At 38.8% G+C, this 12,613-nt stretch overlaps 1 protein-coding gene across 1 annotated transcript in view; it reads left to right on the top strand.

Annotated features, from left to right (window-relative positions):
• TTC6 (tetratricopeptide repeat domain 6) overlaps nt 1–11,942 on the top strand; it is a 207,088-nt gene extending 195,146 nt beyond the window's left edge. Inside the window, exons 31-32 of the mRNA XM_025270952.3 lie at nt 10,438–10,663; nt 11,159–11,942. Of these exons, the coding sequence (XP_025126737.3) occupies nt 10,438–10,663; nt 11,159–11,295 (363 nt within the window). The 3' untranslated portion in view covers nt 11,296–11,942. The remainder of the gene's footprint in view (nt 1–10,437; nt 10,664–11,158) is intronic.
• The last annotated feature ends 671 nt before the right edge of the window (nt 11,943–12,613 follow it).

The following is a 12,613-nucleotide window of genomic DNA, read 5'->3' as shown; positions in this document are numbered from 1 at the left end:
ATGTTTTCAGCAGTATCCTCTGAATTTTGGTCTTTAATGTTTTTATTTTTGTTTTCCCAAAATGTTGCACTTGAAACTTTAGCCAAATTTCCCCTTTGATTAAAGGAAAAATTGATGGAGCACTTAAAATGTTCAGGAGGGAGGATTTTTATCTTTGTGAATATTGAAATTTATTGGGTTTTAATGTGGTCTAATACATGATGACTTTTTTTTCTTTAATATTCCAAGGGCCTTCCCAAAAAGAGTTTCTATCATTGGCATGTAGTGTTGAAATGTGTAAGATATACCTTATTAATTGTATTTAAATTAATCTTTATTCATACTATTTTGTTCATTTGGTTTATCTTCTACAGAGAAAGGTTTATTCAAGTATCCTATAATTAGTGTGATCCTATGTAGGTTTCTTTATATCTCTTTTGTTCTTGTTTAGTGGTGAGTGGCAACCCACTCCAGTACTCTTGCCTGGAAAATCCCATGGACGGAGGAGCCTGGTGGGCTGCAGTCCATGGGGTCGCTAAGAGTTGGACACGACTGAGCGACTTCACTTTCCCTTTTCACTTTCATGCATTGGAGAAGAAAATGGCAACCCACTCCAGTGTTCTTGCCTGGAGAATCCTAGGGACGGGGGAGCCTGGTGGGCTGCTGTCTATGGGGTCGCACAGAGTCAGACACGACTGAAGCGACTTAGCAGCAGCAGCAGCAGTGGTTGAGTTGTGTCCAACTCTTTGTGACCCCCTGCACTATGGCCCTCCAGGCTCCTTTGTCCATGGAATTTCTCAGGCAAGAATACTGGAGTGGGTTGCCGTTTCCTTCTCCAGTTATATCTGTTTAATTCCCACCTTATGAAATACAGTATTTCATGTATAGATATTAATACATATTATATATACATTGTGAATTGTAATCTTCAGTGTTACAAATGCTTTTCTTTGTTTCTATTTGGAATAAATTCTCCTTTATCTGATATGAAGATCCAGACCTCTGATTTCATTTGATTTGCTTCTGCTTGGTATTTTTTGTCCTTCCTTTTATTTTCAGTGTTTAAAATTCTTTGTTTTAGTTTTGTCTCTTTCCTACAGTGTAGAGTTGGATTTTGTTTTAGATGACAAAATTTGAAAATATTTATCTTTTAATAAATATCCCATTTATATTTTCACATAGTCAGTATATTTGGTCTTAGTTCTGTTATTTTATGTCCTATTTTCTGTTTACATGTATTTAAATTTTTATTCTGTGGTTTGTTTTATTTAAAAATTTAGAATTTTTCCTAACATTTAGGAAGGTTTACAGTTTTGCTTTGTTGTTCAGTCACTGAGTCATGTCCAACTCTTTGCAACCTCAGGAACTGCAGCCCACCACGCTCCTCTGTCCTTCACTAAATCCTGGAATTTGCTCAAATTCATGTCCATTGAGTGGTGATGCTATTTAAACATCTCATCTTCGGCCACCCCTTCTCCTTTTGTCTCCATCCTTTCCCAGCGTCAGAGTCTTTTCCAGTGAATAGTCTCTTCACATCAGGTGACCAAAGTTTTAAAGCTTCAACTTCAGCATCAGTCCTTCCAATGCATATTCAGTGTTGATTTTCCTTGAGGATTGACTGGTTTGATCTCCTTGCAGTTTTGCTTTAGTGATTACCTTTATAAAAATACCTTTGTACCCTTACTTCCTTGTTTCTTTAGTTTCTTTACTGTGCTGCGCTGTGTGCTGTGCTGAGTCACTCAGTTGTGTCTGACTGTTTGTGACCCCATGGACTATAGCCCACCAGGCTCCTCTGTCCATGGGAGTTCTCCAGGCAAGAATACTGGAGTGAGTTGCCATGCTCTCCTCCTGTGGATCTTCCCATCCCAGGGATCAAACCCAGGTTTCCGACATTGCAGGCAGATTTTGTATGGTCTGAGCCACCAGGGAAGTTCTTTGCTATGAAGAACAATAAAATGACCCTTTAATATCTTTCCCTCTTACTTCTCCCTTTCACACATTAGTCACTTTTAGTTCATAGTTTTCTCTTTTAAAAAATGTTTATATTTATATACTTTAATATGCTTGAGCTTGTTCTGTCAACTTGTCAAACTTCTCACATTAACTTGCTTTCCATTCTCTCTGTATTTTCCCATTTTGTTGTCCTTCATTATTCGTATGCTGCCAGAAGATTTAATATTTGCATACTATTTTTTCATCCTTACTTTTTGTTTTAGTCTTAGTTCTTCAGTTGAATATATATAATTCTCCTCACCGGGCTTTTTGCCAAAGTTTCCCTTCTAACCAATCATTTTTTGGTGCCCTAAAATTGGTCTTCTAGTAGAGTCCTGGGGACTTCCCTGAGTCAGTAATGGTAAACAATCCACCTGCCAATGCAGGAGACCTGGGTTCAATCCCTGTGTCAGAAAGATCCCCTGGAGAAGGAAATGGCAACCCACCACTGTATTCTTGCCTGGAAAATCGCATGGAGAGAGGAGCCTGGTGGGCTGCAGTCCATGGGGTCACAAACAGTTGGACATGACTTAGTGATTGAACAACAACCACAACAAATAGAGTCTTGAGAAAAGGTTCATATTCCTTAAATTGTTTCATGTTCACAGCTGTTAGCCTGCAGCCTTTATGTCTTAAGACAGCATGTCTGGACTTAGTATCCTTGGCTCACTTTTTCTTTCCTTGAATGTCTTGTGTCTTTCACTATTTTTTGGTATTATATATGTTGGTACCCAAAGTCTGATGCAAACCTGATTTTTGTTGTCGATGACTTCTTTTTGTCAGAATCACCAAAGTTTTTTTTGTTTTTATAAATGAAAAGTTTTACTCAAATATTTGTTAGAATTGACCTTTTGGGGTAAAAGTTGTAAGTACAGAGTATGCATTTTCAATATTCAGATTCCAGAAAATTTGTTGAATTCAGTGTAAGAATTTTTCTGTTTCACTATTTTGATTTTCTTCAATGGCAGTGAATACCAATTATTATAAATGGGATGCTTTTGACTTCTATATGCTAGTTATTTTTTTTCAAGCAATTTTTAATCTCTTAATTTCTGTTTCATTTTCTTTTGCATCTCTCTCCTAAATCTTTGGGCTTTCCTGATGGCTCAGACAGTAAAGAATCTGCCTGCAACCTGAGAGACTTAGGTTCTATCCCTGGGTTGGGAAGATCCCCTGGAGGAGGGCATGGCAACCCACTCCAGTATTCTTGCCTGGAGAATTCCATGGACAGAGGAGCCTGGTGGGTTACAGTCTATGGAGTCGCAAAGAGTCGGACACAACTGATCGACTAACACTTTCTAAATCTTTACTGTGTTTTCTATTTGTTATTACCTTGTGGACCTTATAATTCAGGTTTCTTTAAAATTCTTTTCTATGCCATTTCCATGACATATCTTCCTGGCCACCTCTTTTTAAAGATAGATTATTTATTTAATTTTTTAAAATTAAATGCAATTTCTTACCAATTTTTTTCTAGTTCATTTTATAATGTTATAATTTTTATCTACAGTGTAGCAATACTTTTTTCTGGTCACTTTTATTTTATTTCTAAAAATCTGTTAATTTTTTATCTTTGGTTCTTACAATGAAGGCAGGCAAATTACTTTTCTGTTACTTATATTTGAATGAGATAATTTTTTCCCCCTGGACTAAGAGCAGAGATTCCTGTGGGAAACAGGGTGATTGTCCATGGTAACTTTCTGAGTTGAGCTACCTCTGATGATATTGCAAAGGACTTTACAGTCTGTTCTATTTAGTGTAGCCTGGTTTGGGAAGACTTTTATCACAAGCTCTGTGTTTCTCAGAACTCACAGTCCTTGCTTCTAAGATAACATACTCATCTTAAAAAGTTGTTTTTATTGCTTGCATTTTCTGAGATCTATAACCTCTGTATTCTCCTCTACTACCCGATATTGTCACCATACCCCTTAAAAGTGATATTTGGGACACCTTTATCCACTGAGAGGCTACAGTCCTTTGCATTTTGCTGGAAAAGTTGAGCAAGTACTTCCTGATTCCACTTAGCTCTTCATTCTTTCAATCTCCTTTTGTTTATAATGTACCTGCCATCTGCTAGGAATTAGTGAATACCCTGAGGATACAGAACTAAACAAGACAAGGAAGACTTCTTTTATGATGTAGTTTACATTTTATTGGAGGAAGAAATAGAAAATAATATAATATTAGTATTATATATTATGATATATAATATATATATTATGATGATATTATGATAAACATCTAATACCACCTCATGTAAGCAGTACTATATCAGTATTAGCATAGGAGGTTACCTGGTTGGATAATGTAGGTGGAGAGAAGGGGTTTAAGGAGCAAGCTCTGGGGCAACATCAGTGTTTAGAAGTGAGGCAGAGAGGAGATACCAGAGTGTAGACTGAGAAGGGAGTATCCAGTCAGGATGATGGGAAGAAAAGCAGGAGAACACATATCACCTCAAGAATAAAGTGCTTTAAGAAATGTGTCCTGTATCAAATGCTGCTGAGAAGTCCAGGAAGGGGAGGATGGAGAGAATCCTTGATGACTTTGGTAAGAACATCATTGGAGTAGCAATGGCACCAGAGCCTTAAGTGGAAAGGGTTTTGGAGAAAATGTGAGATGAAGAATTAGACAGTTCAACTAGTTCAAGAAATTCTCCTGCGAAGAGAAGTAGTGAAATGGGGGTGATGGCTGGAGTGGAGTAAGGTGTTGCTATTTTTGATTTTTTAAAATATGAGGGATATTGATTCATGCTCCTATGTTAATGAAAGGATCTGGTGGAAAAGGAGAAATTGTTGGTGCAGGAGAGAGTGATAGGGATAATTAGGATCAAAATCTTTGAAGATTTGATGGGTCTAAAGTTTAGAAGTTCCAAGGGTGGCTTTTGAAGAGAGCAGGTCACACTATCCATTATGTCGTGAAGGAATGCAGAGTACAAAAGAGAGTACCGCTGCTGTAGATGGATAGATTTTTTTTTAAGTTGCTTTTTATTTATTTATTTTTTGACTGCACTGGATTTTTGTTACCTTGTGAAGGCTTTCTCTGGTTGTGGTGTTCACTTCAGTCGCTCAGTTGTGTCCGACTCTTTGTGACTTTGTGAACTGCAGCACGCCAGGTCTCCCTGTCTATCAGCAACTCCCAGAGTTTACTCAAACTCATGTCCATTGAGTCGGTGATGCCATCCAACCATCTCATCCTCTGTCGTCCCTTTCTCCTCCCACCTTCAATCTTTCCCAGCATCAGGGTGTTTTCAAATGAGTCATTTCTTCACATCAGGTGGCCAAAGTATTGGAGTTTCAGCTTCAGCATCAGTCCTTCCAATGACTATTCAGGACTGATTTCCTTTAGGATTGACTGGTTGGATCTCCTTGCAGTCCAAGGGACTCTCAAGAGTCTTCTCCAACACCACAGGTCAAAGGTACCAATTCTTCCGTGCTCAGCTAGTTGCGGTGAATGGGGGCAGATCCTCATTGCGGTTCGCAGGCTTCTCGCTGCAGTGGCTTCTCTTGTTGTGGAGCGTGGGCTCTAGGCGTGGGGGCTTCAGTAGTTGTGGCACGTGGGCTCCATAGTTGTGGATCACTGGCCCTAGAGCGCAGGCTCAGTGGTTGTGGCACACAAGTTTAGGTTCTCCTCGGCATGTGGAGTCTTCCCAGACCAGTGATGGAACCCGTGTCCACTGTCTTGGCAGGTGGATTCTTATCCACTGCACCACCAGGGAAGTCTGATAGGTAGATTTTGATAGTAGGCATTTCTGTTTATTGATTATAGTTTTTCCATGAGATATGAGTATCATTTACCAGTTAAGAGTGAGGATGGATAGGTAAAAAGGGGAACGTGTGGCTAGGAGTTTTGAAGAGGAAAGAGAACATGTGAAATAATTATTCTAGAGAGTGGTAGTGTGAACATGCCAGGGAAGTATAGCAGGACTACCAGACAACTTTAAGTTCTCATTTGAAGTTTGTGGTTAAATTTAAAGTGAGATCTTGACTCTGTACTGCTTTGTATATAATTCTTTCTATACAAATTCAACATGGCTTTGTGTCACTCCACAACCATTTCTCTGAGTTAGTCTCTTATCTCCTCCTTCCAGGAAAGCTCTTTAATGCCTGGAGTCACACTCCTGTCTCTTCCCCTATATTTCCTTACTCAGAAAGCACATCCATACCCATGGCTTATGCTGCATGTCAGCCTCTACCTTTCTTCTGAGCTCCTAACCCATACTTATCAGTTGCTAAAACTGGATGCTTTATAAGTGCGTTAGACTCAAAAAGGAATTAATCTCTGTATCTTCTACACCCCGTCTGGCTCTTCTTCCTAGAAACCCTGTCTCAAACTCAAGATGTCATTCCTTAGAGTCACCTGAGTAAAAATATTGCATCAATCATGATTTTCCTTCCTCAGCTTCCTCTAATCAGTCATCTAATTCTGTCAGTTTTGCTTCTTAGTTTTTTCTCACACATGCCATTTCCATTCTATTTCTACTGCAATTGCCTTAGTTTCATTCTTTCCCGAGTTAGATCAGTTGGCTTGCTAACCCCTATGATGAGGCTGGTTGACTTCAGAGGTGGAGTTAGATGCTGGGACAGAGAATTATCAAAGATATTATTGTGTAAGGCGTGAATGAGATCGTCATAGCTCAGACCTCAGATAGCTGGGAGCTCAGACCTCAGATAGCTGGGAGCTCAGACCTCAGATAGCTGGGAGTCTAATGTCTTCCGAGGCTGACGGTCAGGGTAAGGTACCTTAAACTTTGTCAAGCTCAGGCTACTCTCCAGCTGGTTTTGGCAATGTTTCTGTGTGCTAGAGAGTTAGTTAATGAGATCAAGACACACACAATGCCCAGGGCAATTTTCTGTTTCCATAACTGCTTGTGGTCCACGTGAGAAGGAAACTCTCACATTTTAAGCTTATTTGTCCCTAATAACTCTATGGATATCATGTATAAGACTGTTTGGTTAGATCTAAAGTGTAGTTTGAATTTTGATCATACTTAAAAAGTATGGCTCTTTTCCCTCAAACTAGGGGCACATCAGCTGGGCAAATATTTGATCTAAAATATGGTCTGTCCTCTGTCTTGATAGACTGGATACCTGGGCTTTATACATGCGTGCTCTCTTCAGAGACAAGCAGACTTGGAGAGTGGTTTATTCAGCTATTTTTGTATGCTCTGTGGTTTTTTTGTGGAGAAAATTCTATTTGCTGTACACCCTCCTCCCCGTTTTATTTCTGACTATGGATGGAAGATTTAGGGCCAGGAGGAAGGGTCTTCAATAAACCAAATAATCTCTAGAGAGTTAAGACATGTATGTATTCTGGCTTCTTTTGTGATTAGTTAGTAGCTTAATGGTTTTAAACCACATTTGGATGCATCATGAACTACAGGTGACTTTTCAATAATAACTGAGTCAGCCTTTTAATTAATTACAAGTATGAGGGAACTTACAGGTATGGTTCTGAACGAATTTTAGATTTAGGGATAGAGTCTATTGAAATTCTAGAAACACAATTTGAATCAGCATCTGCTGCCAAATCGCTTCAGTCATATCCGACTCTGCGCGACCCCATAGACAGCAGGCCACCAGGCTCCCCCGTCCCTGGGATTCTCCAGGCAAGAACACTGGAGTGGGTTGCCATTTCCTTCTCCAGTGCATGAAAGTGAGAAGCGAAAGTGAAGTCGCTCCGTCATGTCTGACTCAGCGATCCCATGGACTGCAGCCTACCAGGCTGCTCTGTCCATGGGATTTTCCAGGCAAGAGTACTGGAGTGGGGCACCATTGCCTTCTCCGAGAAAGCATCTAGAAGCTAGTAAATAAGTTCTAGCCTCCCAGGTGGCACTAGTGGTAAAGAACCCTCCTGCCAGTGCAGGAGACAGAAGAGATGTAGGTTCAGTCCCTGGATCAGGAAGATCTCTGGAGAAGGAAATGGCAGCCCACTCCAGTATTCCTGCCTGGAGAATCCCATGAACAGGAGCCTGACAGGTTACAGTCCATGGGGTCGCAAAGAGTTGGACATGACTGAAGTGACTTCAGTCAATCCTAAAGGAAATCAGTCCTGAATATTTATTGGAAGGACTGATGCTGAAGCTCCAATACTTTGGCCACCTGATGTGAAGAACTGACTCATTGGAAAAGACCCTGATGCTGGGAAAGATTGAAGGCAGGAGGAGAAGAGGACGATAGAGGATGAGATGATTGGATGACATTACCGACTCGATGGACGTGAGTTGGAGCAAGCTCTGGGAGTTGGTGATGGACAGGGAAGCCTGGTGTGCTGCAGTCCATGAGGTTGCAAAGAGGCGGACATGACTGATTGACTTATCATGCACACACACGTGCATGAAGAAATTAGACCAGTTGTTAAATCAAGGCCATCCATTGTGGTAGGCATCTTTGTTCTCTAACTACTCCATGGGTGATAATACTCCTGTTCTTCTAGTAACCTCGTTAAATATATAGGCTTTCATTTCCTAAGTAGTATATATTTAAAGCTGTAATAGAAAGTTACATTGTTCACAGTCAGCCATACTATAGTGTTTTACTAAGTTCATTTATTTTAGCTGAGGTAGTTGTTAGCTCCTACCTGATTGAAGTCATCCTTTTGTGATTTTGAATTGTGTAGTTTTTATTGAGGACTTATTGGTTAGTTAAAATGAAACTTAAATTACTTTTTGAAGGAAGTCTTGGCCCTGCTTTGAGTCATTCCCTTGCCTCATTTGTAATGACTGTGAGTCCAGCCTCCTGTTCAGGAGTGAATTCTTTGAGCTTTTCACAGAGGAATGTCAATTCTGCTGCCTTTTTAAGGGATCCTTAAATTGCACTTAGCCACAGCACAGAACAGCTCCCATTCTGGGATGAGATGGATTACACAGTCTTGATCTAATTGCTTCTCAAAAGTCACAAACAGTAAAATTCATGGTGTATTGCTTGAGGGCTATGATCTCTCCATTTGCAGATACTGGCAAAAAAATAAAGATGTATCAGTATAATTGAGTCTTTATTATATTCTACATATTGTTCTCAGTACTTTACCTGTTAGCTCACTTAGCTGTCATAGCAGCACTGAAAGTAGAGTTCGATTTTTTGCTTCCATCGAGTCAGAGTGTTTTAGATACTCACCTGAGGGCGTAGAGCTAATATGTGGTGGAGCCTGGACGTCTGGCCCTGAGGTCTGGGCTCCTGGTCAGCACACTCCCAGTGTTCCACTTCACCCAGAGTGGAAGTGAACTGAGAACAAATCCCTGGGAAATATAAAGAAAAATAGTCCAATGAAGAAGACTGATAGAAAACGATCAGAGAGGTAGGAGAAAAACTAGGAAGACTCCCTGTTTCAAGGACAAAGAGAGTTTTAAGGGGGAAGAAGAGACCAAGGGCATCTGTGCCACAGAAACGCTGTGGAAGGAAAGGTCTAGAAAATGTCTGCTGGACTTGACAACACCCTTAGCCTTACCAAAAACTGACCTCATGGAAAGAGGGAGATAGATAGAAGCCAGACTGTGGTGTGCTGGGGGAAAATTGAGTTGTAAAGGAATTGGATTCAGCAAGCTGTATTGTTAAAAATGACTTTTCCTAATTTAGGGAGGTTTCAAAATTTTTTTGAAACTGTGGTGCGCTGGGGGAAAATTGAGTGGTAAAGGAATTGGATTCAGCAAGCTGTATTGTTAAAAATGACTTTTCCTAATTTAGGGAGGTTTCAAACTCCTTTGAATTCAAATTCAAAGGAGTCAAATTTTTATCCATTCTCTAACTAGAGAAGAGATTCCTACCTTGAGTAGCAGCATGTCTAATCAGCATCTCAAGCTATTTGTGGTGAAGGAGCAGTTTTTAAGATTTTTCTAACTTACTTAAGACCCCAACACCGGTCTATGGACCACACTTTGCAGGGTCCTTTCCAGCTTGAAAATTTGTTGCGAAGCATCTGGAATCTTGGATCTTCTTGAAAAGCTGATTTTTATCGTCTTTCTTCTTTCCTTATAGCTTTTCATATATAACTGTGTTTTTAAACCTTTTTGGTATGGTTTAGAATTTTATTTTCAAAGTTCACTTCTCTCTTTAGCCCTTACTCTGCTTTTATATGAAAAGTGTTAGTTTTCTAACTTATGTTTTATTTTCCTGTTGTGACCTTTTTTCCTAACTTATAGTGTTGTACAGGAATATGGGATTTGTGTGTGTCGGGGGGTGGGGGTGGGGGCATAGACAGCAGGGGAGGTGGTAGGAGAACATTTCACTTCAGCAGAGAGGAGTATTTTATCTCTGACGCTGTCTAAAACTGCTGACACAGGGTGATAACACAAAGCAGACCAACTATTGGTTGGTTTTATTATCATCTTTTACATTCTCTGCAAATACTGTACCTTCTTATCATCTGTATCTGATACAGATGGCCTGAGTTTTATAATAAAAGTATTCCAAATTGCTGTATAGCTGCCAGTTAAAATATATTCAGATTGTCATTATCTTCACATTTCTATAGGCTAGTGACTACTTCTCAAAGGCTTTAAAGTTTGATCCAGAAAATGAATGTGCTACCATGAATCGAGCTATTGCAAATACAGTATTAAAGAGATATGAAGAAGCAAAAGAAGATTTTGCATATGTAGTTGAAAGCTGTCCATTGTGGGCTGCAGTATATTTTAACAGAGCATACTTCTACTGTTGTTTAAAGCAATATGAACTGGCTGAAGAAGACCTAAGTAAAGGTATAGTTTTTTGGTAATTTTTTGAGTAAGATTACAATGTTTGAATTGTTTTTAGATGACAAAAAAAGAAAGACATCAGGTCTGTTTGCTTAGATAAATTTACATTAGAATTAATGGTTTTATATATCTTATCTTTAATGTAATCAATATAGATTTGTTTATGTAATAACTTACAGCATTGGTATGCTAAAATGTAGAAAATTATTACACAAATAATATTGCTCGACTTTCAAAAAAGACATTGTACTGTGTTTCCCGAGTTAATTTTCTTAGAAAGATTCAAATGTAACTAAATAATGTACATATGAGGAAAAATGTTTTCAAATAGGTAATACTAAAGTGTTATTTTATTTTTATATTATATACTATTATTTACTAATAACTTATAGTAATAATAAAGTGTTATTATAATTTATTATAAAATTTGTATTTAAAAAATGAGTCTTTTTGAGTGCTCATATAAAAGATATCTTGAAAAATTTTTTTCTTTTACAGCTTTGTCTTTGAAACCTAATGATGCTCTAATATATAATCTTAGAGCAGAAGTTCGTGGTAAGATAGGTCTGATTGAAGAAGCTATGGCCGACTATAACAAAGCACTTGATCTTCAAGAACATGCCTCGGTGGTATGAGTACATAGACCACGGATTCTGTAGCAATTTACACAGTTGTTCTTCCAGAAACTGAAGCCTGTTTGTTGCTTTTAAAAAAAGTTTTCACTATCTTCATTGTTGTATTCCTTGTGTTAGTCTTTTATATAATCCTTTGATACATTTTAACATCTTCTTTATACATTAATTATAAAACTTTTAGATCATTTTCTGCAGATTTGTAACAACTCAAAAATGAATTTTCTTCACAAGATTAGAATTTAAATGAGAATGTTTCTCAAGGGCCCTAGAAATACAAAATATTTTCTTTAAAGTAAAATAATTCCTTTAAAAATAATAGTGCATGATTTTAGAAAAAGGATCATTGACCTTTTCATCAGTACCTAGATGTATTCAACAATATCCAGATTAAAAAAAATAGAGAGCTGATGACTATAAAGAAATTAAAGTCAAGCACATTTCCTTTCTCCTCCTTTGAACAATATCTGCACAGGTCTGAATTCTTCCTAGTACGCATGTTGTTCCAACACATAAACATGTTTCTCTTTTTCATGTAGCCTCCCTCCCAGGACGGCGCCTATGAAGATTTTGAGCATCAGCCTCTTTAATGCAAATTTTATAAACATATATAAAAATCTGTATATACTTATAATTAGTGCATCATACAATTTGACAAGTAAGAATACATTAAAACAGCTGCTGCTGCTGCTGCTGCTGCTGCTGCTGCTAAGTAACTTCAGTCGTGTCCGACTCTGTGCGACCCCATAGACAGCAGCCCACCAGGCTCCCCCGACTCTGGGATTCTCCAGGCAAGAACATGGGAGTGGATTGCCATTTCCTTGTCAAATGCATGAAAGTGAAATTGAAGTCGCTCAGTCGTGTCTGACTCTTCGCGACCCCATGGACTGCAGCCTACCAGGCTCCTCCATCCATGGGATTTTCCAGGCAAGAGTACTGAAGTGGGTTGCCATTGCCTTCTCCTTAAGACAGCTAAAAATTCTTAATAGAATGTTTCTTTAGTGAAGCAGAGAACCCTTTTCCTTTACCTCACTGGTAGTAACAAAGTTTCCTGATTTATACACTCCTTTGGATTTGCTTTGATCAGTTTATTTTCCTTCTGTGTCTCATTCTTCCAGTACGTCTTCAGCTCCTCAGAGACTTGTTTTCACTGTGATGAGACTTTATGGCAAAAAAACACCCCCATCTACTCAGTTGCCTTTGTTTTCCATTTGAGGTACCAGAGTTTCACAGTAGAAAGTCGATTTTAAGTCAGAAGTCACTGTGAGGCTGCTTCACATTCTTTTAGGATCGTTTCCTTGGCGTGGTACGTGGGTTCACG

The sequence above is a fragment of the Bubalus bubalis genome, chromosome 20, assembly GCF_019923935.1.
Source record: "Bubalus bubalis isolate 160015118507 breed Murrah chromosome 20, NDDB_SH_1, whole genome shotgun sequence".
Classification (NCBI taxonomy): domain Eukaryota; kingdom Metazoa; phylum Chordata; class Mammalia; order Artiodactyla; family Bovidae; genus Bubalus; species Bubalus bubalis.
The sequence above is the reverse complement of the archived record's forward strand: the minus strand, read 5'-3'. Positions and strand labels throughout refer to the sequence as shown.